At 37.2% G+C, this 27,104-nt stretch overlaps 1 protein-coding gene across 2 annotated transcripts in view; it reads right to left on the minus strand.

Annotated features, from left to right (window-relative positions):
* Nucleotides 1-2,640: 2,640 nt before the first annotated feature.
* Nucleotides 2,641-27,104, minus strand: part of PBX1 (PBX homeobox 1) — a 326,218-nt gene continuing 301,754 nt past the window's right edge. Inside the window, exon 9 of one of the 2 annotated variants that reach the window (XM_051999108.1) lies at nt 2,641-8,162. In XM_051999108.1, coding sequence (XP_051855068.1) covers nt 8,070-8,162 — 93 coding nt within the window. In that variant the 3' untranslated portion in view covers nt 2,641-8,069. The remainder of the gene's footprint in view (nt 8,163-27,104) is intronic. The other variant, XM_051999109.1, reaches the window with a different exon arrangement.

Below are 27,104 nucleotides of genomic sequence, written 5' to 3' on the forward strand. Positions count from 1 at the left end.
AGTAGGAATCAGTTTCTTTAAGTAAATTGGCAATAAGTTCTTGAGATTCAGCATGGTTTGATGGAAAGTACACTGTACTGGGAAGAAGGAGATCTCGGTCCTAGGTCTAGCAAGCTCTGTAATGAACTGTGTAGTCAAGGGCAAATTTATTTCCTTTCTCTGGGCTTCAGTTTCCTTGCCTGCCAAAGAAGTGGAATGTAACCCCGATTACAGGCCCTAATATTATAGGACATCAATGATGTTGTTGTCTTGGTGGAGGTGATACTGATTGAGTGAAAAAAGGCCCAGAATGGTTAAAATAGCAGAGCAAAAATAGGTAGGAAGGAAAGGAGAGGTAGAAACAAGGAGTTAGAAGCAGAAGAGTAGCAGTATACAGTAAACCTACATGCACATTATGATACTTAATGGCAGGGCCTGGGGCAAGTGGATCATTAAAGAAGGATATAAAATCAAGGCATCTTTTAAGTTTTGCCAAGGGCACATAAATGTCACAGTACTTTTGGGGATGTGACTGGTTTCTCTTTTGAGGGATAACTAGTGTTAGGAGTTGGTTTTTGAAGCAGAACTCTCCAGAGAGGGTATTCTTGCTCAGACAGAAACATTAACACTTGGTTAAACTTAATGGGCGAAATGAGAAATAGCATGATATAGTGAAGTAAGTTCAAATATAGTTTCTGACATGTTCTAGCAATGTAATTCTGGGTCAATCCCAACTACTAAGTGGCCCATGCTATTCTCTCCTTAGTTAGAGAGCTGTTGCTGATCATCATTAAAAGGGAGAGTTTTCTTACCGATGTGTCTCTATTGAAATTGAAATTGAAATAATATGTCTTTTCACCTTCATTCTCCCCAAATTCTAGTATAATAATTTCTGGGGTTTTTTTCCCAACTCCTGAGATTCTGCAATTCTATGAATGTGGACCATGTTGGATCTTCAGAAAGTTGAGTGAGAAGCACAGAGATTCCATTTTGGCAGGTCTGAAGGCCAAAGCCATGAACGCGGTCCACTGGACTTGCAGAGAGAGTGGGACAGCACAGAAAGGAGAAGACCATGGCCAAAATGCTTTAACCTGGAAACCAGAAAAGGTTCTTTTGATGGCCTGTTAAAAGCCAATAAAGGAAAGAAACAGAAAGGAAAGTTCGTCTAAGTTTATGATTTTGATCTAGGACTGGATTGTGTGTGCGTGTGTGTGTGTGTGTGTGTGTGTGCTTATGTGTGTAGTAGTGGTAGTAGTAGTAGGAATAATAGTAGTAATAGTAGTAGGAACAGCAGTAGTAGTAGTGGTAGTATGGAATAGCTAAAATGATTGTAATTCCAAATGTCAGAGTCAATCATAGAAAAGGACTAGAAAGGGCAACATCTTTAAGCTGGAATGGTGTGTTTAGACTTTAAATCTACACTATTTTATTTTTGATACAGAGTTTTAATACTGTGCAAAATTAATGAAATAAGATATGTATTTGGAATATACCACATTTGGATTTGATTTTCTCCCACTCCCTAGTTTTCCCAAATTGTAGTAAAATTGGGTTCATTATCTAAATTTTCTCTGTGTTCTGGACTAAATAAATATGATTTGGAGGGGAAGCTAACTTTGAAAAAGGTGGTGAGGATGGGGACAAGTCCCTAATTAATTAATCTCTGATACTAATGATTTGTGTCTAAACACTGCTTTAGATTATAAAGAATATTTAACTTGTAACAATGTTGTGAATACATGGCATAAATATTATCTTCATTTTCCAGTGAAGAAACTGATATTTACAAAAATTAAATGACTTTTCAAGGTCTGAAGAGAAGTGCTGGTGATAGGATTGAAGTTCTAACTTCATGTCTTACACTACTTCCACTAGAATTGTAAATTCTTGGAAGGCAGATGCCATATTTTTAAATCATTTTTCTATGTGCTTCATACTTAGAATTTTGTCCTGCATGTAGGAAGTACTCGATGACTATTTCTTAGATGGGACATAGAGCCACAGTTTTAAAACTGGAAGGAATCTTAAAGATTCCCCAATCCAACAATATCCCTTAAAGTCTCAGATGAGAAAATTGAGCCCAAGAGATAGTAAGTGGTTTGCTCAATGACACTCAAGCGTAATTATTAAGGTTAAGATTTGAATCCAAGTCCTCCTCTTTCTACTTTCAATACTCTTCCCAGGACTGAATAAAATCTTCCTTTTCATATCTTGGAGGTAGTGACAGTAAAAAATTATGACAATCTTCCAGAAAATAAAATAAATACATCAGTTTGGAACTGGTTGGGAACTTAAGGATCATATGGTAAAATTTTCTCATTTTACAGATAAGGAAATTGAGATCCCTAGATGTAAAGCTATTTGTTTAAGTAGAAAGTAACAGAGTTGGGGTATGAACCCAGACTTTCTGTATCCAGAGCCATTACATGGACAGGGTAATAAGTCCTGTAGGTTACAATGGCTTATTTACCCAAGGAAAACTATCATCAAATTATTATTATTTTGGCAAATGAAAAGCAGGGAGTCTTTTGACCCCCAAGAGTGGTCGGCAGACTGTCAAATTTGAGAAAGGCAGCTAGAATATCTAAAAACTTTTAATGGTCCAGAAAGGGGTAAGGTTAAGGGAAGAAATTGACAAGAACAACAAGGTGATTGGTTGGGTTTTTTTTTTTTTTGCAACAAAAGAAACTATTTATTTGGAATATGCATTACCAGTACAAATTAGGAGACTGTAAAACCTACACCTTGTTAGTATCATTAGAGAACACAAAAAGTTTCAGTTGGAATCAAAAAGACAGAGGCCTGTGCTCTCACAGAAGCAGAAAAAGCTTAAACTTTCAAAATCAAAACCAAGCTGAGCTTTGCAGGTTTCATACTCTGAATTATAAGAAAAGAGGCGTGGGGATGGGGGGTGGGGGGAACAAAACCAACAACCAAAAGAATGCATTTCAAAACAACTTGAAAACTTTTATAAGGGAAAGGCAATAAAAGGAGTAGCAAGAGAGAAAGGGAGGGTTATTTCATTTATTTTAATAATAAAGGGGAGGGAGGCTTATGAAAACCAAAAGACTCCAGAAAGCTTTGAGCTAGAAATTGAAACTGAATGGTGATGTGAAAAGTTGGTCATTTTCTATAATCTAAAAACAGCAGTGCAAGTGTTTGGCTGGGGTTGCTTCTCAGAATGTACACTTTCTTCATACCTTCCCTGCTTGGGTTCCAAAAACTCCGAGAGCCCTTGGTCTGACAGAGTTCCTTTCAAATCAATTTACTTCCATTCCTTTGATCCACCAGTGAATAAAATTATTCCAGTTCAGCCAGCCTTGCAAAGAATTACAATTTACCAGCCCACTTTTTTTTATTGGCATTTTAACCAGCCTGCTTTATCCCATTGAGATCATAAGTAGCCAATCAAACCGATGTCAAAACAGCAACAGAAACTCATCGGGCATTAACTGTTAGCCCCAGATGAACTGCTTTTATTTCTTAGAGCAGGCTGGTGGTCATGTGCATAGGGGAAAATGTAGGGAGACAGAAATTACCACACTTTTATTCCACCATGACTAAACATGGATTCTCAATTGAGGAGAATATATGTGCCCTATCCAATGCTCTGCAATCCCATGTCTAAGAATGAACTCTGGCTAAAAAAGACAATAGTTATTCCATTTCCCATGAAACTAACCCAAACTGTGAGCATTCCAGGCTCAAATGTTCACATTTTGGCTTTTTTTCCCCCTTTAAATAAAACTAAAAGAACCAAATGGTTAAGACAGAAGCTATACCAAATATGCTCTATGTTAGTTCAATAACGATCCCAATTATACAGTAGACCCCCAAATTACAGTAATTTTTACTGGAAGAGCAAAGCTAGGTGACTGAAACAGTGGAATGTTGTTATTAATCAGGTGGACAGAATAGAAAGTGAATTTTTATGGTTCTCAGTCGTAAGCATTTCAGGGCTTCATCCCAGCCATTTTCCCATAGGTAAGAGCTAAAATCACTAATTTTTCCCCCAGCTACAAGCACCACATACTTTTTAAAATGTAGGTGAGCAAAGCAACATCTTTGATAGATTGGTGTTAGCTTTTTGAGAATTCTGAAGTTCAGGAGAAAAACCAAAAAAAAAAAAAAAGCAAACTAGTCTATTAATTTCATCTTTTCACATCACCTGATTATATATAGATAGATATAGATATATAGATATATGCTTATATCTATATATCTATATATATTTAAAGAAATAAAAAAGACATAGTCTGGACAATTAAAAAAAAACAATAACCAAATAGCCCCCAAAATAAGCAAACCAAAAAAATAACACAAACAAAAGCCCCAAAAAGGTAATGATTTTTTTGTATATTTTTAAGGAATAGGAAAATAAAAGAAAAGAATTTACTTCTGGGTCTCAAAGTTAATAAACATAACATGTTAGGATGTACCTATTATGCTCACTATTCCAACTTTTCTTTTTAGTTTACAAAATGAATTACTGTCACTTTTAAACATTGTGAAACAGGAAATGGATGTGCACAACGACACTTTTCTAGCATTCTTGAACTAATTCACAAATGCAAGAAAATAAAAGAAAAATGGAGGAAATGATGAATGTAGGTAGTTTGGTGTTAGAAACAAATGCAGGAATGATGCGCATTGTCACAAAGAAGAGGGGCAATTCCCCAGCCTGTTTTGCGTGCTATGAGGGTCATTTTTAAAATTTTTATTATAAACACTATTAAATTCAGACCGCTTTTTTGGTTTTTTTTCTTTATCTGAATATACAAGAACATTCATTATCAAATGTTCATAATCAATACTACAAAGAACGAGACACAAGTCGCAAGAAACAATGGAAAATGTTAATAAAGCTGAAAGAATCGTCGAGAATTTTTTAAAGTTTTTTTTTTAAGTTTTTTTTTTTAATTTGAGTTTCTGCAGTTTTTTTCTTTTTTGGTATCGAAGTCAGGTTTTTCTGGGCAGAAAAAGAAAAAAGCAGAAGTAAAAAAAAAAAAATAGAGGGATGGGTGTAAGAAAAGGCAAGTAGGAAAGAAAGAATGATCATCATAGCCAAAAGAAAAAGCAAATTAAAAGATGTAAGTTGGCAAAAAAAAAAAAATACTTCAAGGGAGTCGATAACTACACAAGGAAGGAGAAGGGAGATGAAAGGAGGACATTATGAACAGGGTAAGTAAACCAAAGCTCTGGCAAGTCATTTTTTTCGGGGATAATCTGCTGCCAGGAAAAATTAAGGACACCTACTTCCCCTAGAAAATGAAGGGCATCCAGGGACAGAAATGGTGCCGGGTGGCTATCTGACTATGGATTGTGTGAGTGTTCCATTTCAGGAGGCACTGCCACGCCCAAACCTATCCTTTTGCTGAGCTCCTATGTGACCCAACAGTGAAAGAGCTCTCTTGGCTGCCATAATGGTGACATATTAGTGTGTTCATAGACTTGAAATCTTTCCAAAGGAGTGGGACAGAGAAATGGGGAATAAGATGAAGAGTGTATTGTGGGAGATGCTTTGAGAGTGGAGCAAAGTGAAAATGAAAAGGTGTGAGGGAAATTCATGGGAATCAGGCTCTGCTCTGAGTTTTCCTTCCCACTTGCTTATAATCCTCATGTACTGGGCCTGAAGAGCTAGGATGGATTGGGATCTTATTTTCAAGATATAGACATCCTTTTGGTACCCATACTCCTTTATTCTGCCCAAAACATAAGCTTTGACTCTGATGTTCTTAAACAGGGTAGGGGTGGGACAGTATTGCTGCTAAAACAAGGCCCTAACAATAAGTCTCCAAGAGGAGCCCCACTTAAGAATGGTCTCTGTGATGCTTTCACAGAGCTACTGAATACCTTCCCATCACAAATCTGAATCTCAAGAGTCATCATTTCATTAACAACACTTCTACGGGATCCTCAAAGCATAATTCTACTGGCTAGCAAGTTCATTGTAAATTTTCTTAAAACTAAGATGTTCCAAATTTCTTATATAAGGGGAGAAGGACTTGAATTTTCCCCCAAGAGAAGAGCTTTCATTCATTTTCACGGTGCCATAGCACGGTGATGACCAGACGCATTCTGAAAATGCTCGTCCTGGTCCCCAGAATTTTGGCATCCACCTGGGAGGTGTCAGAATGAGAGGATGCTGGGTTTGGTGAGTGACTGTGAACAGGCTATTTCCAAAAATATTAACAATGTCTTATACTGGACTCGAGTCCAAGGCAGTAGAATCAGGTGGACACTATCAGTTAACTTAGCAATAGTGGCTCGAGCTAGAAAATGGCCTTTCTTTCTAATTATTATAGAAAAATTAAAGCAATTATGCCCTTTATCTCACCTCCATAGCATAGTAAAGATCATCACTTTACACATATCTGCAGGGAGAGACAACCAGAGGTCAAACAAGACTCAGTGGACCCAAGGGTTGCTTTGATCCAAAATTCTGTTCTAAAATATACAAATGTACATACACTGAAGTCTTACAAAGTTCTTGGCGAGGTAGGCATAACTTTCCCCATTTACAGATAAAGAAACCGAGGCACTAAGCGATCTAGCCACCTTCCCCTTTGTCAGGAACCGGGTTGCAGCTTTATTGCTTGCATAGTTGGCCGTGGAAACTGTTAATGCCTGACTGCCCAGGGGATGTTGGAGAATACCCTGCTAAGAACAAATGCTTCTTCTTGGTGCCCACGTGATGAATTCAATAAGAAATTCTTATTGCTCCTTCCCACAATGCTCTCAGGTTTATATTCCAACTAGACCGGTATTGAGCAATGTTTTCTGTTCTCTTCTACAGCAAAGGGTTCAGAGTCAAAAAGAGAGTGTTCTTGGAAACCCGGCCCCAAATAATAGACAAGTCCACTACAGACATTGTGGGTGCTGTCTATGGCTTTCTGAGAGATCGAGGAGTGATGGGAATGGAAATAATTTCCACTAGAAATCCTACCTCTACTTCTGTTCATTCCTGCCTGTCCTGTCCACTATGTTTGGTGGCCCTTGCCTTCTATTTCTTCTACAAGTGACCCTCACTCAGAGCTGATTTCTTTCTCTTCATCTCACCACATGCATAGTGTTAGTTGCTTATGTTAAGTGTCTAAGATGGGTAAGCAGGTTTGGCTAGCGGGTGAATGGAGGAGGGGCTGGTTGGAGACTTTCTGGCAAGGACCTTCCCGTTTCTTCTCCCTTTTCCTTGCCTAACCTAGTGCTAGACATGCAGCGAGCCACTAATGAATGCTTGAATGTTCTCCATGAACTGTGCCTCAGAAATCAAGAGCTGTTGCGGAGGGGAGAGAAGGCACATGGAAATTCTGTCTCTTTCCACTCTCTGTCCCCCCCACCCCAACCCGGCTGCCCAGTTCCCTGGTATGTGGGCGGGCAGCACTGGGAATCTACCTGTCAGTGGTAACTGGAAATGAGGGAGCGATAAAAACCCATCTGTGGTGGTTTGCCCAAGAGTCACTGGGATAGGGGAGAATAAAGGGGAAGCTGCTCTGATTCAGAACTGCTCCCAGAAATGGAAGACCGAGGGCAATGGGTGGAGGGGCATGTGGAATGGAGAGGGCAATGTGGCGTCTTCCTGCTAAGAGGTAGTGTGAGTACAAGAGACACTGAAAGAGAAGAAGGGTTGCCTGTTAGTCTAGGAGTGAGGTAAATTTGGTTCCTCAAACCACCAGCATGAAAATGTACAAACACGTTTATTAATGTTTTTTCTTTTTTTTTTTTTTGTAATTTGTCTTTTTTTTTTTCTCCTCTTTAAATTCCTCTAACTGTTGAAAATATCCTTCAGTGATGTAGCAGAGGCCGCGGGGCGAGGGAAAGGTGCAGGGAGGATGGAGGAAACAGGGCTGACAGCTGGAGGCAGGGGGAAGGGGTGGCTTCTACCCAGAAAAGAAAGGGAAGAGAGTAGAAAGAAGTGTCCAGATTGGCTGAAATAGCATCCCGAAGAAAGAAGAGAAGGAGACTCTTATTGTGTTTGCTGATTGCTTCGACCTCCAGTCTGACTGCTTCAGCGTTGGGGAGAGAAACCCTCCCTCCTGCCCCCGCCCCCCATTTGGGGCAGGAGGTCAGTCAGGGATGCAATTGCTGGGAGATCAGTTGGAGGTATCAGAGTGAACACTGCCAGGGCCTTCTGTAGGGGAGGTCACTGATGAAGGGGTAGTAGCATCCTGCCAACCTCCATTAGCCTGGAAAAAAAGAACAAAAGCAAGTCAGTCCCTCTTTTCACCCCAACAATGGTTCAGCCATTAAGGTTTTTTTTTCTTCCCAATCATTGTTCTTTCCTCTTATAAAAAAAATGTAGATTTTAAACTTCAGAGTTTAGTTTTTATGCAAACATAACATTCTACCCTTGTAAAGAATATCTGTGTTGTTTTTTTTCAAAGTGCTTCAACATATACGATCTCGTTTTATCTTCACATCAAGTTGAGGTAGAGATGATATTCCTAAAGTGCCACTCTAACCATGCTGTGCTTCTGCTCAAGAAGCTTTAATGTCTCCATAGTCTGAGCAACAAAAGTTCAAGGGAGCCTTGCCAGACCTTTTCCACACTGCTCCCCACTACAAACTTTGCAGTCTAGCAATACTTATCTGTTTCTTGTTCCCCAAACTTGCCATTCCTTTTCCTATCTCCCCTGCATGGAATGCATCCTCTCTTCCCTTTCCCTTTTGAACCACTAGGTTCATTCAAGGCTCAGCCGAGATGTCCAGTCTTACAGAAAGCCTTTTCTAAACCGGCCATTTCTTCATTTTGTGCCTCCTTGACAAATCAGCTTGTATTGAGAATGCAAAATTCCTTTGGCCTGGAAGTATTAGATGTTCATATCCCTACACCTAGGAACAGTGCTTGCATGTAGTAGATATTTAATAATTGCTGGCTGACTTATTTATCTTTGTATACAAGATTATAAATTTATAAGGAAAAAGACCTTATTGATTAAAGTCCAAATCCTTAATTTTATAAATGAGGAAATTTAATACCCAGACAAGTTTAATGAATTGCCCACTTAATAAGTGGCAGAGCTAGTATTTAAATCCAGATCTTGTGCCTGAACCAAATTAATTCTCCATGATGATGTCAAATACTTAGCTGGGAACAGGGATCGCTTCATTTTTATATTCACAGGGCCTATCAAGATACCTTGTTTATAGTTGGTCCTCAGTAAATGTGTGTTGTAGTAAACACACACACACATACACACACACACACATAAGAGAAAATGGGCTATGTGCAATTTGTATAGGAAAAGCAATGGATGAAGCATTCCATATTTACCTAAAAGACTTTCTCTTTTTCAATAACCTAAATCAATCATCTCTAAAGCAATAAACATTCCAACAAAAGTCTACAAAAAAGTCCTTCCCATGAAAAATCTAGTTTCGAGCCACAGTGATGTAGGTGCCCATGACAACTTGTAGAGAAACGAGAGATCATAAGTAGTCAAGACAGGAATTCAATCCAAATCAATTAGAAGTATATTTGATTGTTTCAATGGGAAACATGAAGAAGAAATAATAAACACTGTAAATATCCCCCAACACACACACACACACACACACACACACACACACACACACACACACATCCCAGTACTTTCCAGAAATAGCTCCGAATCCCCTGCCAAATTCTGACGCATTCAGGTTAGACACGCAGAAGCACTTCCTCCAAATAAAGTGCTTTTCATTCCAGGAAGCATCATACAGTTCCCTTCTCTGGGGGTCTTTTAGAAGTTAGATGCCCACATGTCATTGCTCATAAAAGCCCCACAAGATCACAAGCCCCAAGAAAAAACAAGTTAACTGGATTTCTTATAAATCACAAAGGTTGCACTGGCTGTATCATCCCAGCTTTCATGTTAAGACTTTCAGATGATGCACAGTCTTGGGAAACAGCTGACCTTGCTTACTGCCATGTTAACCCTAGGGAGCAATTCCTTTCCTCTTCCTGGACTGTGGGTGAATATTAAGTAGGGAGCTCGGCCTTTGTGCATTTATTTATCTTTGAATGCAATGGGAGCCAGAGATACTCTGGTGAACAATGGCATGGTGGGGGTTAGAAGTGTGTGTGGGGGGAGGTTCTAGGGCTTTTATTTTCTCTTCTCTACTCTGGCCCCCTCACAACACCCACATTTTTTTCAGATGCAAATTACACCCTCCCCCAGAGACAGGCGAACTTTTTAAAATGCTTGTGCCAAAAACTACACTGAGGGCGAGGAAAGGAATCAGAGAGCTAATGCTCAGGCCAAGATGTGTCCGATGTATCTTCCATGTGATTCCCAAGGGGAAATCACAATGCTTTTGAATTAAATCTGGTAATTCTGCCCGGAAGGAAGGAATAGAAGCAGCTGATAGAGCACTGGGCCTAGAGCCAGGAGGATCTGAGTTCAAATCCAATTTCAAATATTGTGTGATTGGCAAATACTTCAATTCTGACTATCGCAACTGTAAATTTTTTTTATTTTTATTTTTCATTTTTTTATATATTTCATTTTATTTTATAATAACTTTATATTGACAGAATCCATGCCAGGATAATTTTTTTACAACATTATTCCTTGCACTTGCTTTTGTTCCGATTTTTCCCCTCCCTCCCCTAGATGGCAAGCAATCCTATATATGTTAGATATTCAACTGTAAAATTAAGGGAATCATAGCACCCACCTCCACCGGATATTGTAAGAATTAAATGAGATGATATTTTTAAAAGCACTTAGCACAATCCCTGGCCACTAGTGACTGCTTAAATAATGCCTCCTCCTTGCTTCTGGGGCTTTAGTAAACCAGTAGCCTAGATCAGTAGGTACACTGTGAAAGATTCATTCAATGGAAAGTTAGAATAAAGTGGCAAGATGGAGGAGAAAAAACCCTGGGATTCAGAATCATAAGACATGGATTGAAATCCTATCTCAGAGGCTTAAGCCACCTTTGTGACTTTAGGGGAAATTTCTTTAGATTCTCCCGCCTCTTTTTTCCTTTTTGTCCTTGTGGAATCCCCTGGACCTTACCCAATTCTAGACATATAACCAGTGCTTAATAACTGCTTAATTAATTGAATTCAATTTATTTCATAAAGTTATTTATTTTTTAAAATATGCTTCAATAGAAATAACAAAGTCTTTGATTATGCTTAAAATATTAATTGATTTGTATCCAATTTTACATCTTTTACATAAAGTACCTCTCATCTAGGATGTCATAGAAGGCAAGAAGAGGCCCATTTCCTGGCTATGAGTGTGTAGGCTACTAATTCCTTCTTGAACTACTGTAAAGGACCTCCTAAATGCTTGTCTTGGTCCAACTCATTTTTCTCACTACTACCACCATGATCTTCTTTAATGAATAACTGACCACATCACTCCTCTATTCACAAAACTTCAGGGGTTTCCTATTTCCAATGTGATTTCTTTCATTGTGATTATTGAGTCATTTTTCAATCATATCTGATTCTTTGTGACCCTATCTGTTTGATTTTTTGGCAGAGATACTGAAATGTTTTGCCATTTCTTTTCTCCAGCTCATTTTATACATGAGAAAACTGAGGCAAATAGGATTAAGTGACGTGCACGGGGTCATACAGCTAATAAATGAGGCCAGATTTAAACTTAGAAAAAGGAATTTTTCTGAATCCCAGCCAGCACCCACCCACTGTACCTTAGTCTGGCACTTAATGTTCCTCCTAATCTGGCTTCAATCTCTTTTCCTACCTTTATTTGAGATTAAACCCTTTCAGATATCTGACATCCCATCCCAAATTGGACTATTAGCTATTCTCTAAATTCACCGTGCTCACCTGAAGGCCATCCTTTATTGCTTAGCAAGCACTCTCTCCTCTGCCTTTAAAAATCTTTCTCTCCCTTTAAAACTTAGCTCAGGAGCCAACTCTTCCCTGAAGTCTTCCTTATGAAAACTACAAGTTTCCATAACTTTAAGTTCCTTAAGAAGATTCCCTGTCATTCCTCCCAGCTTGTAGTTTTTCTAAGCCTGCCAAATGTTCCTTAGAATGTTTTGTCTCAATTTTACTCTTTAATTTATTCCTCAATGGACATGTCAGGATTCTCTTTTATGCCCTATTCCTATAATAGAGTACAATCTTCTTGAGGGTAAAGACACTTTTATTATGGAAATCTTTGTATTCTTATTGTGGTTGTGGCTAAATTGGATGGAATTGGCCCAGGGCACAAGAGTTTTGTGGAGATGGAAGAGTGGTCAACTATGACCGCAATGTTCCCCTAGTAATGTTTTTTTCTGGAAAGAAGCAGGTGTCACCAGCTGAAATTTCCCTCCGAAATGGATCCCAAACTGCTTGAATTTAACCTTGTATATTAAATAGGATTGGCTGAGGTTGAGATCTGTTAGTCGCCTCCTCCTCCCTCTCCCACTCTTCTCCTGTGCTTACCTTAGCAGCACACCGTTGATGCAGAGAATCCATCACTGGATGTGACAGCCTATGCTAGCCTGGCACTAAGAAACTCTCATTTGCAACCCAGAAAGACGCTGAGGTGCCACAAACAGGCTGATGTCAGCACCAACTCGAGCTAGATCTGCATATGGGCCAGATGCCATTACCAGAGATGCCTTTGGTATGAATGAGGGGGTGTACGTGCTCCAGGGCCCTAAATCACCCAGGTAATGGTAGGGCTGGTTGGAAAAAATAACGATGGAACACACAGAGCCTTTTGATAATGGCAGAGACATCAGCAAAAATAGAAAGGAAAGTGGAAAAAGTGTCCCAGAATCCATTTTTCCCCAACTGGGAGAGATTTCGTTTCTGATACTCTTAAGATCTTTTTCTTTTATGATACCCATTTCCATTTGTAATGTCTGCCCACAAAGAACGTGGGTGCTCCTTCTCTCCTAAGCCACTCTCCCCCACCTCAATGATGGTTAGATTTTATAAAAGAAGGAAAATGGGCATAAGACATCAGTACTCAAGCATGAGAGCTGGGTTTGAAATATGGGCTGCCATGATGGGGGGCATTATTTTGAAGAATATTGCATGTACTAAGTAGGAACAAAAGATAATACCAGAAATCCTAGTGGTATGAATGGATTTCCAGGAGTCAACTATAGTGGTCTTTTGGCTTGACTATCTTTCACTCCTAGAGCCATCAATGGGACCTGGCATTCTAGAGCTTAATTCAAAAATAGATCCATATGTCTTCAGAGTAAAAGTGACCAAGGAACATGTCAATGCACTGGTCTGAATCAAAACAGTCTTTCTGATATCCCTATCCTGATGGACTTTTATTTCTTCGTTCAGGCCAGTAGACTGATGGGAAAGAGTACTCTGTCCCCAAGAATATCTTCTTCTCTAATAAGTGAATCAATCAATGATAAAGGGGCACATGGGAAAGGACCTTGCAGTTGGAGTCAGGCAGCCAAGTTTTGAGTCCTGATTTTGTGACTTTGGGAAAGTCACTTAATTTTTCTTTTCTTTGTTTCCTTCCTTCCTTCCTTCCTTCCTTCCTTCCTTCCTTCCTTCCTTCCTTCCTTCCTTCCTTCCTTCCTTCCTTCCTTCCTTCCTTCCTTCTTCCTTCCTTCTTTCTTTCTTTCTTTCTTTCTTTCTTTCTTTCTTTCTTTCTTTCTTTCTTTCTTTCTTTCTTTCTTTCTTTCTTTCTTTCTTTCTTTCTCTTTCTTTTTCCCCCTGAGGCAACTGGGGTTAAGTGACTTGTCCAGGGTCACACAGCTAGGAAGTGTTAAGTATCTGGGAGCAGATTTGAACTCAGGTCCTCCTGACTTCAGGACTGGTGCTCTAACCACTGGCTCTAACCAGCTGCCCTGATCACTTAATTTTTCAAAGGTTCCTTTTCCTTGATAAAATTTGGGTTTAAAATTCTTGCATTACTTACCTAACTAATGAGACCTGTTGAGTAGCAAGTGCTTTGCAAACATTTGTCACTGTGAGCCAGACAAATATGAGTCACCTCCAGAGTAAAGGATAGATAGATGAGGGTCATAAATAGGCTATTATCAATGAGGACAAATGATGTTTGCAAAGAAATGTATAACCAGAGAAGGAGATGAGAGCAAATGATGAAGAGCTCATATAATGTACTAGAAACCATAAATTCTCTGAGTTAATTGGCTAGGAATAAGGAATACTTAAATTTTAATTCTGATTCAGACACTTTCTAAGCTGTGCGACTCTGGGCAAACCACTTAGTCTTTCTCTGTCTTAATTTCTCATCTATAAAATGGGAATAACAATACCTACTTCAAAAGGTTGATAACCTATAAGAGAGATATTCATGTAAAGAGATGAAAGGGGCAAATGAAATAATATGTAAAGCACTCTGCAAACCTTAAATCACTGAATAAATTCTAGCTATTATTGTTATTATCATAATTATTATTTTATAGTCACAAACATAATAGGTACTTAATAAATGTTTTTTGAATTGAACTGACCTAGAGGAAGACACCTAGCACTCTGAGTGGATGGGCACCTCTCTCCCCTCTTTGAAGAATCTACAAGATATGGACAAGAGTGAGATAGGATGAGAAGGATGGGTTTCAATCTTCACATCTAGAAGGAATACCAACACTGATGAGATCACAAACCCTTGAAGTATTATGAAAATATGTAAGATACTGGATAATATCGATGTATCAGATACAATCTCAAGGACTCAAGTCTCTCAAGGACTTAAATTTGCTAAGGGCCATAGCTAAACTAAACTAGAATATCACAGCTGTTTGGGCTACTATAGGTCAGGCTTCTCCAAAGGAAGACCAGAACAATCCATTAGGGACCGACTGAGTATGAAAGAATTTGGGACTGAATGAATGAATGTGTGAATCCTCTGACAGGACCTTCTGGGGCTACATCCTCTAACTATTAATAACCTAGATACCCATATCAATCAACTCTATCAAAGCTCTATAAGTTCTCTGTACACATGGATTGCACAGATTATCTCCTTGCTTTGAATAAACCTAAGTGTGCCTAAGTTCATGTTCATTTTGAAATTACATTCTTGGTTTTGAGGCAGTAAATAGGAAGCACATAAATACTGTATGATTTCATTTAGCGTCTCATTTAAAGTGGGACCCCGGAATTCCCTAATTCTAACTTTTTGATTTCTCACACATTCTCTAGTGATCTCCATAACAAGTCAAAATAAGCATATGTTAAGCATTTATTATTTTCCAGGCACTAAGCTAAATGTAGGGGTTACCAAGAAAAGCAAAAATAGTAACCGTCTTTAAGGAGCTTACAATCTAATGGGGGGAGACAACATGCAAATAACTATGTACACTTAAGAAATATCTAAAGTATATTGGAGATAATAGCAAAACTTCTAAAACATATTTTTTAAGTTTTATTTTTAATCGTGTTTACTAACTTGCAAAATATTCCCTATCATTTCCTATGTTGACTACCTTTAGTCTTTAGTTTTATATCTAATAATAGCTAGCATTTATATGATACTTTAAGGTTGGCAAAGTGTTTTAAAAAACCTCATTCAATCCTCACTACAATCCTGGGAGCTAGGTGCTATTATTATCTCCATTTTCAAAGTGAAGAAACTGAGATAGAAGTTAAGTGAGTTTCCAAGAATCATATATCTGGTGTCTGAGGCAGAATCTGAACTCAATTGTCCAGAGATGTACGCTGTGAAATCTAGCTAGTTAAACTGATGTAAGATAGAGTACACTCAAGACTAGATTATTATCTGATTTGGGATGGAGAGCCTGCCTTATGAGGTCTTGCCTCTAGCTGCCATTGAAAGCTAGCATTTTTGTACCTGTTTAATACACTTATCTTCACACACACACACACACACACACACACACACACATTTTATATATATACATAGATATATATCTATATACATTACAGAAAGTAAATACTTTCAGCATAGGGGCCATTGCTTGTCTTTGTATCTTCAAATACATTGTATGGCATCTGTCACCCTGTGGGTACTTATATGCTTATTAATTGGTAGACTGAAATAAAAAAAAATGTAAACCCAAGAACCATCCTCCAATAGCAGAGGCTGACTAAATAAAATTAAAATAATATGAAAACTTAAAGCATCAATACATGCATGCATATACACATGCATGTATATATGCACATATATGTAGGTATGTATTTAATATTGCTATGTCAATCTAATTCTGTACCTAGAAACAATTTGCTGATATTATGATAAAGACATACTGCCAAACTAGTGTCTATCTTGGGCTTGGTCATTCCAACTTTTATGACAATTATCATCAAACATTTGGGGACTCTCAGGGTTGCACTTTTGCTCCATGATTGAGGTTAGATGTTATATGTCCTTAAATTTACTTCCAGACTATCATTAAGTTTGATGCCCAACAGTAAGCCATGAACCACAGACCTGACTATAAAAATACTTAGGACTTCCTAATATCCTCCACTTGTAAGAGATAACCTGACCCAGTAAAAAGATGCCCATCTAATGTGGGATGCTATCCCATTTGTGTTCTCTTCCTGAGGCTGATGCTTCATTTGGGGTCATTTTAACACTTCCTGTGGATTATCTTTATATAAGGCAATGGTGATGAAACTAGTCTGTTCAGCAAACTGGAATCCATCACCCTTGTGTTACAGAGTAAAATTAGGAGCCTGAGTCTCGTTAATTTTACTATTGAACTTATTCTGTAGAATTATGAGCCAGTAAGCTAAAGCTTTCTTGGAACATATCTAGGCTTCTACTGCATGAAGATTACTCATTAAGATATCTCAAAATGCATCAAATCAAATATTATGAAATGTTGACATTCTGGCAAAAATCATACTCTCACATCATAAGAAAGTCATCCATGAGAACTGCTTTGCTCTATACATTTTAAAATTTGCATCATTAATGCCACAAAAGATACTTGGAATATGGACAGCCCAATTCTAGGTGGTCAATGGGAAATCATTTTCCATGGGACATTGGCTAAGGGTCAAGGGCATTCTTGTCTGGGAAACAGGATTAACTTCTCATTTCCATTAAAGGTAAAAGCAGGGAAGCTGCATATAATATTTTTACTTCCCATAGTTATATATTGGTACATGGGTCAACACAGTTAGTGGAGGTCATTCTAAAAATGTCTCTGTATTTATCTGTTGTACCCAGGCTATCATTCTCTTGATTTAGCTAACTAAAGTTAAAGCTAGAATCATACTTATGTGTACCTAAATACACATACCCTATTTCTACCACTATTCTAAACTCAAACATGTCTAGATCCCATGGAACTTGAAAATATTTTAATGATCTTTGATTTCATGATTCTGAAAATCTCCTCCCTTTTAAAATACAGGGTTTTAGAAAGTTTCCTAAATTTCATAAAGGTTAAGTCATTTGCCCATGAACACATCACTAGTATCAGAGAGAGACTCTGAGCTCAGCAATTCTTGATTCCAAATTCATCACTTCCCTCTCAGCCACGCCATGCTGTTTCTTATTAGAACAATAAATAGTAACAATGAACTAATTAATATACAGATTGAGAATGTAACTCAGTATTTATAGAGGGAGATGTGTGCTTTTATATATTTATCTATACACATTCCCACAGTACTGTCTGTTTCTATATACTACAAAGCTACTTAAAGATATCTGGATCTCTATGATCACATCCAGATAATTCTGATAAAGATAGTATTCCTGAGTGACAGCTCCAATTTAATTCATTATGATATTTTACTATATTTGGCTGTGTCTAATGAGAAATGATATACACAAAAGATACACACAAAGGTAATACACATGCCTGGCTGATAAGCAAAGAAAGAATAAATGAATACACAGAGATCTCTCCTAGCACGAGTTTAAAGACAAGGTCCAACCCGTGAAATACTCTGTGTAAGCAAGCTCCCACCACACATATATTTGTATTCTTTATTATTACACAGGAAGATATATACGCTAACATATTTCTGACCATCCAAGAGACAGCAATTACCACAGATTATCAGACCGACAATGACATGCCATGTAAAGAGAGACACTGAGCCAACTCCACATCCCAGAGACTGGCATATTCAAGTACACTTAGGACATTAATAGCAATTTACGTGCCATCACTGAGACAAAGCCACAAAGGCTCCGTTGGCAGCCTCTTATTTTGAAGCCTATTATTTGTGGGAGTTACAAGCTATAATCACAACAGAAACTTTCAAAACCCTTATCTTCCGTGACGCACCAAATCTATTTCAGAGCCGTAATTGCTATGTCACCAGAGAGTTTGCAGCTTAATGCACTCAAATGCCGTTTGGTGTTTGCAGGGTCATTACAGCTAACGGAAGGGGGAGGAGGGAATGGGGGACGATAAAGGTGGTGGGGGAAAAGGGTGAGGGGGAATATGGAAGGAAGATGCTCACTGGGGGAGGGGAGAGCAGGCAAACAGCTTTTAAAAATTGAGCCCTAGTCGCTATTGTGCCTAACTTATTTTTAGAGGAATGCTGTTAAAAAAAAAAAAATCTATGTACAGAAGAAATGAAAGTGAGAACAAGGGGAAAAATCCTTTGTGTTCAAGAACATAATGTTGATTTGCCACGCCCTGTGGCTCTTTCTTAAATACTGGGGGACACCCTGTTTTATTCTGGGCTCATCATCCAAGGCACTATATACTCAGAGGGAAAGAAAAAGAAGAAGAATCAATTTTGCATGTTAATTGTTTCCAGCAGCCCCCAATAGAGGAATCTTTCCAGCTGTGTAGTGGGTTGGGGAATCTGTTTGATTTTACTGTACATCTGTTTGCTGTGGGAAAGAGCAGTGGACTTGTGCACCATCCAAGAAAGTTTAGAACCCTTCAAGGATGCGCCATCAGAGTGACTTTACTCAGGACAGATTTCCACTCTTTAAGGGTATAAATGTTTCCACAGAATTCCATAATATCAATGAGATCACTCAATGGCCTAACTTCTCATCCAAAAAATGGATCTGGTTTAGTTTAATAAATAGATAATACTAACATTTTTCTATGAAACTCCATAAGTTTACAAAGTAAATCTCTCACAATGGCCTTGTAGGATAAATAATATAAGTTGAATCAGATGCATTTTGTAGACAGACAGCGATGTTGAGGATCGGATAGGTTCGGTAGCCTTTCCAGGGTGCCACAGGGAATGGAAAAGCCAGGATTTGAAAACTGTTCTCCTGACTCTATGTATAGCTTCCACAAACACACACTATGCCATTCTGCAATATTCAATTTAATAATATAGTTTGAATACCAAGTTAGCCTGCAGGGCTACTTGAAAGCAGAAGTTTTTTCTGTTAATTGTTAGTTACATTGCCACCTTTCCATTTAACCATCTAATAGTGATTTTGTTGGACACATAGTAAGTGCTCAATGTAATACTAACTATCCTCTGATTCTCTTTCAGAAATTATCCTGTTGGTGTTTCTCTCTTTTTTTTTTTTTATCTTTGGTCCATACCTGAGATTTCATTAGTTATACTAGTCCTAGTTTGGAAACTCCCTTCTGCGTATAAAGAACGGTAACTAGTCATCTTGAGATGTTCAAAGGATAAGTGACTTATTCATGGTTGCAACAGGGACATGAGACAAAGATAGGGTCTAAATACAATTCTTCCTGAATCCAAAGTTGGCCATGTATCCATTATATTACGCTGCCTCCCAAGCTGTTCATATATGGAATGTATACCAACAAAGAGAGTTGAATAATTAAATTGTTAGGGGGTTAAAAAATCTTCTCAGAATAACACTAGTATTATTTCCATTGTATGGATACAGAACAAAGTCCTCTCATAATGGCTCATGATATCATGGAAATGGCCCTGAAGTCTTAAAGACTTTGCTAATGAAAAACAACAACAAAAAAAGCTCAGGCAAGTTCTACCAAGCCCTAAAACTTTTGAACATCCTAGTCATGCACTATATGTCTTTTGTCTGAAAGTAAGTCTAGACAAGTTTGGAAAGGCTCATTACTAGTATATAATATGCTATACCTTAAAAGCCTTTTGCATATGGAGCATTTTAGTAAATAGAACGAGCACAAAGGTATTTTTTTATGTCAAGGGAAAGACATATCACATGTCAAAGGATGTAAAGTATTGTTTCTGTTATAGATGGATATTCTGATACTAAAACAAGTAGGAAAAGAATTTTGTTCTAATAAAACATGCTAATATATATGTATGAAAAAACACAGGATTAAGATTGTATTCAAACAGTTTGGGTAAAATAATAAACAGTAGTATAAATATATAGACACAAACAACCTTGAAAATGATGGAGAATAATGCCTCACTTATGTGGGAAGAATTTGATGTTTTAAAGAAGAAAAGAAAGAACTTTCTTGTGTTAAAAACTAGATAAAGATAAGTATTAAAAAATTAACATAGTTTCAAGAATACCCAAAGATTCTTTTAAAGACTTGAGAACTCTGGACTATTATGGCACCTTAGTTTATTTGCATATTATGACTAAAGAGGATAAAAATTTGTTTAAGAATTAGAGAGTATATAAACATCTAAAGATAGAGGTTTGAATGAAAGAAATATCTATTTAATAGGGGAAATTTGAGATATTGTGACTTTTTTTTAACTAAAGGCAACTCACTTAGAGTCAAGAACCTCACTTATCAGCCACTGAAAGGATGGGAATTAGGGAAAGAAACTGGGTATAAAAAACTGATAGAAAAGCCTTAGAGGTAAAATTGAAAACAGGGGAAAGAAGCTGAAACTTGATATTTATGATACTTAGAATCATTCAGCAGACAAAAGACTTCAGTTGAGTCATTCTTGACTATACTGGCCAACAATTAATGACAGCCTTCTTCAAAGTGTTTGAGGCTGAATTTGGACCATTCATACTTTAAGAGGACCATGACAGTATGGAGGTGATGCTGTGACATGTCTATGAATTAAATTTAAGTGAGGAAGTGCAGTGCAAAGTCACCAGCCTCACTTTCTCTTCCAGGATCATCTGGGTCCAGCTGCAAGATATAGATCAGGAAGACTGGAGATAGTCATGGATGAATGTTACTCTTAAATAGATGCAAGTAAGATTTGCCTACTTGAAGACTGATGAGGATTAACTGTTGAGTAATGAGCAAAGTAAACATTTCCTGAAAGTAGTACTTAGGTTCCTGAATGGCCTGTATGGCCCGGAACATCAAAGTCTGCAGTGCAGATTTTTGAGAAACAATAATAAGCACATGAACTTTCCTTCCTCATGAGTTTCCCTGTTAAGTTTCCTTTTTCTGAACATCCATTACAACACAGATATTGAGTGCATTGGGGAAAGATTATGATCCAGATTTATATGTGGTTAGTGATGTATTTTATTATTTATGAATTTGCTTTAATATATAAGTATTCATGATGCCTTGTTTTTTGTGAGTAGTTATGTTTAAGATCTAAAAGCATATTATTATGAGAAACAAATTAGGTAAATGTCATGCACTGTACGCATGCATTACATTGTGAATGACTGGTTGTGTGGATAGAAAATTCATCACATGGGGGGCAAATAATTAGAGTGGCAATTAGAGGAAGTGCATTACTCCCTAGGATCCCAAGAGAATCTGAACTTAACAGTTGGTGGTAATCTGTCTCTGAAAACCTAGACTTGCTAATATGAAAGTAACACAGAACAAGTGAGTCAGTCTAGGGAAGAGTGGGTGTCCATCGTTCTTGTTCTATATAAGTTCTACATGTAAAGGAATATATATACATATGTTTATATGTACACATATGCACACAAATATATGAGTAGGAATGTGTATGGATATATGTGTATATGTACATATGTCTATGGACATACATAACATATGTATAAATGCATGTAAAAGTATATATTGTATACAATATGTCTCTGTGGGCATATATGTACAAAAGTGTGTGTGTGTGTATTCGATATCACCTAGTACTGATATTATGATTGCAATTCTGTTGGCCAGAGGGTACTAAAGTTTTTATGCAATAACTTTTAAAGATCACCTACCAACCAAATAAATCAAAGAGGTATCTATATCAATGGAGAAAGTACCTATATGGACAAAATGACAAATTCTTAAAGGACTAAACCATATGTCAGGTTAGAGGATATTTTACTTATATTTTTTCTAGGATGAGAATCAAGTTTCATCTAGGAAAGATTTTCCTATACTTATTTATAGGATAAAGCATCACAAACCACATGAACAGTAACATTCAGAAACCAGCATTTTAAAGATGGCAGGCATATAAACTTATTCGAGAAACTATATGACACAGTAGACCAGTAGTAGAAAGGAACATCAGGTCTCCTTTTAGAGAAAATAAAATTAATAGATTATAAAATTGTATAATTTTAAATTAAAAATAGATTATAAATAATCTCTCTATATTATATATATATATATAAATAGATTATAAAATTATAAAATAAATAGATAATAAAGCTTCAAAGATATGAGAATTCTTTGGCGACATTGATTTAATTGTTTATTGCTTCTCCATTGTCACATAGTCCCAATAAAGAAAAAAATAGAATTCTAACACCAAAAGAGGTAGCTTAGATTAGGAATTCTTAACTTGACTGCCATGAATTTTTATTTTTATTTATTGATAGCTGTATTTCAGCAAAACTGGTTTAATTTTTTAATCCTTATTCTATACATTAAAAATTATTTTGAGAAGAAGTCTATAGGGCTTACCAGCTTACCAAAAAGATCTCTCTCTCTCTCTCTCTCTCTCTCTCTCTCTCTCTCTCTCTCTCTCTCACACACACACACACACACACACACATGAACCTCTTACTTACACTAAAGGAAAGATATTTTAACTAGAAAAGTGAACAAACAATAGGACATCTCAAAGAGAAGATGGCAGATGAAACCAGGGTTTGGAAACAAACACCTTTTTCAAAGAAGAATGCACAGCAGAGGAATGTGTAATACATGGTCACTAAAAGAAGTCTGTTGGTAAAAACTATAGTGGGGAAAAATAGTTTCTTGTTCATAGTAGGCACTTAATAAATTTCTGATAAATTGTTTGGCTGAATTGAAAAAAAATAGACAAATGTTGGTTATAAATTAAGTTTATGGTATCTTCACAACAAAAAGGGAAAGAGGATGAATAGGGAGTCATAGGAAATTAATTGAATTGAGAATAAAATATATGAAAAAAAGAAAACAAAGAAAAATTGAATGAGAACTGAAAAGATGAAATTTGTGTTTATGGCATGTTGCAAAGCTACTCTGTCTTTCACTTTACAAATCTTCCTATCTTCTGTTTAAATGTGTTTGAAGCTCTATGTTCTGGAAAAGATACATGCAAGCTGACTCTACATTAAAAGCCAAGCTTCCAAACTACTGCTCCAAAGGGCAGTGGTTAATGAATAATCTTAATTATTCAATGCAAATTAGCTTTTCTTCCAGCTCCAAGCTTTAATAACAAGCTGAGAAAGAGGCTCAGAAAAGGTTTCCCTTGAAAAGAAGTACCATACACATTGTGGACATGCACATGGAATAGCCACAATTTATTCTCCCCCCACTTTGTTTTTGTTATGAGAAAAAAAAAAGAAAAGAAAAGAAAAGAAAGTAAAAGGGAATCCCTCAGAATAAGATGGGAAATTAATAGTCCTCTGTTAAAGTGCTAGTTAAGTATTAAAGTTTTCCAGAAAGAGAAAAACCTAATAAACAGAAGCAGCTGGCCAATGTTTTTGAGACAAATTTCACAAGTTCCATTATTGTTAATCATGACAGTCATATATAAATCTTGAAAAACTTTAAATCCCGCCCCCAAATGGCTCATGACAATATAAATGCTTTGTTTTTCTAGGATCCAAAAATAAGCCAAGGCAATAGAATAAATTGTGATGAGAAAGTCAAAGATTAGTGAGAAAGATACCAAATTGTACCTACAGGTATCTTTAAATCTTGCATTAAGTTTACCGTTATTTTAAGATAGGTAAATCTTATTTATGTATACTCAATTGTTTAAAGAAAAAAAGAATCCTTGCTTTTTTTGTGAGAAAAAAAAAAAAACTTGAATTAAAAATAATGCCACCATGTTTCTCAGTTACCTCTATTTATGGAAAGCTTAGCTGTTTGGAGTAAAAGTTCTACATGGACACTGGAGGACACATACTTAAATCTATCTTAAAGTTCCTAGAAGGAAATAAACAGCCACTGAGGTTTTCACCTTGAAAAACTATAAAGTGACAATAGATGTTTGTTTCTTAGTAGATCAGGCATGTGTTCAATTTGGTATTTGTGGAAACATCTTTTTCTGGGAGGTAAGTAGCTATAAAATAATTTTAAAAGTGCACATGATGAAAAACCCTCATTTAACAAACATGTGGAATGTCTCTAAAAAAGAAGGTAGCTAATTATCTGCATTAGATTAAGACTTTTTACCTCTATGGAGGCAAGGAGACTACACACGATGACCTCAATGTCCTTATGAAGTCGGAGAAACTGGAATTACTTAAAAAGACAGAGATTTCCCACAAACTGAAATGTGGCTAGGACTCCAAGAGCAAACATCTAAAAGGATGACACAAGAAAAATGGGTAGAGCTATGGGATCTTGAGCAATGTGGGCTTATCCAGCCAGCAGGTAAGACGCAAGAAAGGGAGGCCATCTCCAGACATCAATATAATTACTTCAACATTTTAATTTAATTAATATTCATTGAATTTTTAGGGGAGCTATATCACTGTATCAGGGACAAACCTAGTCTGTACTTGGGTTTTTGAAGTTTTGGCAGTGTTCATTGGAGCAAAGGCTAAGGCTAAGCTAACTTACCATACTGGCTCCCAGAACATGAACAAATCTCAGCATGAAGACAGTAGGATTGCATAGCCAAATGGGTGGCTCATCTGGAAGGACATTGCAAAATACTAATTCCACATGGAAAGGGTACTGCATATATTTGTGTTCATAAATAGGAAGTCTCTGTGCCTTAGCTTTTCCAAATGTACAAATAAAACTGTCTCCTTTTATTTGTGGCCCTGAATTCTATCCCTTTTCTTCATGTACTTCCTCAGAAGTGGCAAACCACCAGCTTCACATAGACTCGGAGGATGGTGAAGCTGGAAGCTGAGAGATCATCAAGACCAACCCCCTCATTTTGCAGATGAATAAATAGGTCTAAAGAGTTGAAATGACTTGCGAGAGCTTGGACAGGTGGCAAAGCCAGGACCAGAACACCACTCTCCTGCTTTCCAGCCCACTGCTTTTTTTATTGTGTCACATTCCTCTGGCTTCGGCTATTTCTCTAGTTTCCCACAGAGGAGGATGGAAGGCCTCCAGCCCTAGAGTTAAAAGCACAAAGTTATGGGGAGGAAAGCCAAAAAGAGACTCCCTTAGGAGCCAACAAAGAAATGTGGCAACCAGGTTTGACACAGTCTAGGACCCAGAAAAAAAAAAATCCTTATAGATGAATATATATACACCAGGCATATGATTCTGTTTAGTAACCACATCAGCAGGACCAAGGCCAGCAAAACTGGCTGTGGCTAATGCTAGTGCCACAAAGAGCAAAGAAGGCTCCAGGATGTGATGCTTATTATTATTATAAACGCCTGGCATGTTTGTTTGGTTTCGTGGCGGTTGGTTTTTCAAACGATCGGCGGTTGATTTTGAAATCCTTTCTTCTGCTCTATTATTTCAACCTCACCCCCTGGGATCTAAAGTTGGCAGGCTCCCCAGCCTCTATCTTTCAAAAAATAAGGAAGAATAATTTCAGATAGAGTTTTAAACTAGTCCAGAGGTGAAAGAACTTCGCAAGACATATCTGTGATTTCCACTAGACTCACGGACTGCTTGTGACTTGACCCACATACAGAAAACCAGGGACCTACCATTTGCTAAAAGATAGCGAGAATAGATGATTTTAGTGAAACCAAAGGATTGGTTGCCTTTCTTGTCCCTTAAAAAGCTTTCATGCAGTCTTTATCAGTCAGATTAATAATGTTCAAAATCAGAGGAATACAATGCTTTTTTTTTTTTTTTTTTGCTTTAAATTCTCAGTTGAAGAATACTTTAAAGTTCATTGTCCTAAATGTTTGTGTGTGTGTGTGTGTGTGTGTGTGTGTGTGTGTGTGTGTGTATGGGCGGGGGGGGGTAGGGTGGGGGGGAGAAGGGGGAATAGACTTTAATGTGCTTACTCTTTTAAATCTCCTGATGATTTTGGGGAAGAATTTCTAAAATTGGATAATAACCCCCATGGAAGGATGAACCAATAGACTATAAGCTCCTTGAGGACAAAGGCTGTTTTTGTCTCTTTTTATATCCCCAGAGCTCAGCATGCTGCCTTGGCACAAAGAAGATGCTTAATAAATATTTACTGATAGAACCACAAATTCTATATATCCAACAGCCCCAATACATAGAGTTTAATAGAGGGTCAGGAAGTTTGTAAGTACTTAATGAAGTCTAATCTTGTTAAATGTCCTGTCTATTGATGTGGAGATTGGTTAAGCCATTTTCTTTTTTACTTCCCCATTTAGTATTTTGGATTTTTTGGCTTTGTTAACTTTTCATTTATAGCAGCATTAGGAAGTAGAGAATAAGGAATGGGAGTGAAATTTAAATGAGTTAAGTTTGTCATTCTTTTTTTTTTATATAAGATATTTATGACAAGAGTAACTTATTGTCCTATATTTTGGTAAGTAGATACTGATAAGCTCAAGTATATCTAGATAAGGGTGACTAAGATACAGAGGTGATTCAAAAGCTTTTTGTATGTGAGAAGAGCCTAAAGGAATTAGGAATGTTTAGTCTGGAAAAAGGAAAAAAGAGAGAGCTGAACCATAAGGAGCTTTTTAAAAGTAATCATGTCATCCAATCTGGGCTTTGTGGTTCATCAAGTTGGAAGGATGTTGCAACTCTTGACCGAGGCCCAACTTTGTCTAGTCTAGATAAGTAGATACTTTCAAGGTTTGGGGAAAGGAACTATTCATGTTGAGTATTTTTTCTTAATGAGGGATGAATCATTCAATGGAGATGGAAAAGAAAGGATATGTTGTTCTCTGAATCTTATCTGTCATGAAACCATGCATAAGCCTTAATGTGATCAACTCTGGGATATGTATATAACACACTTATCCAAATGGAAATAATTCGCAACTCTATTCAAAGAATAAAAAGATTTTGAATGGCTCACTCTCCATTTTGTTGTTGAATTAAACTGAATCATTAAAAAG

This window comes from Antechinus flavipes, chromosome 4 (genome assembly GCF_016432865.1).
Source record: "Antechinus flavipes isolate AdamAnt ecotype Samford, QLD, Australia chromosome 4, AdamAnt_v2, whole genome shotgun sequence".
Taxonomy (NCBI): domain Eukaryota; kingdom Metazoa; phylum Chordata; class Mammalia; order Dasyuromorphia; family Dasyuridae; genus Antechinus; species Antechinus flavipes.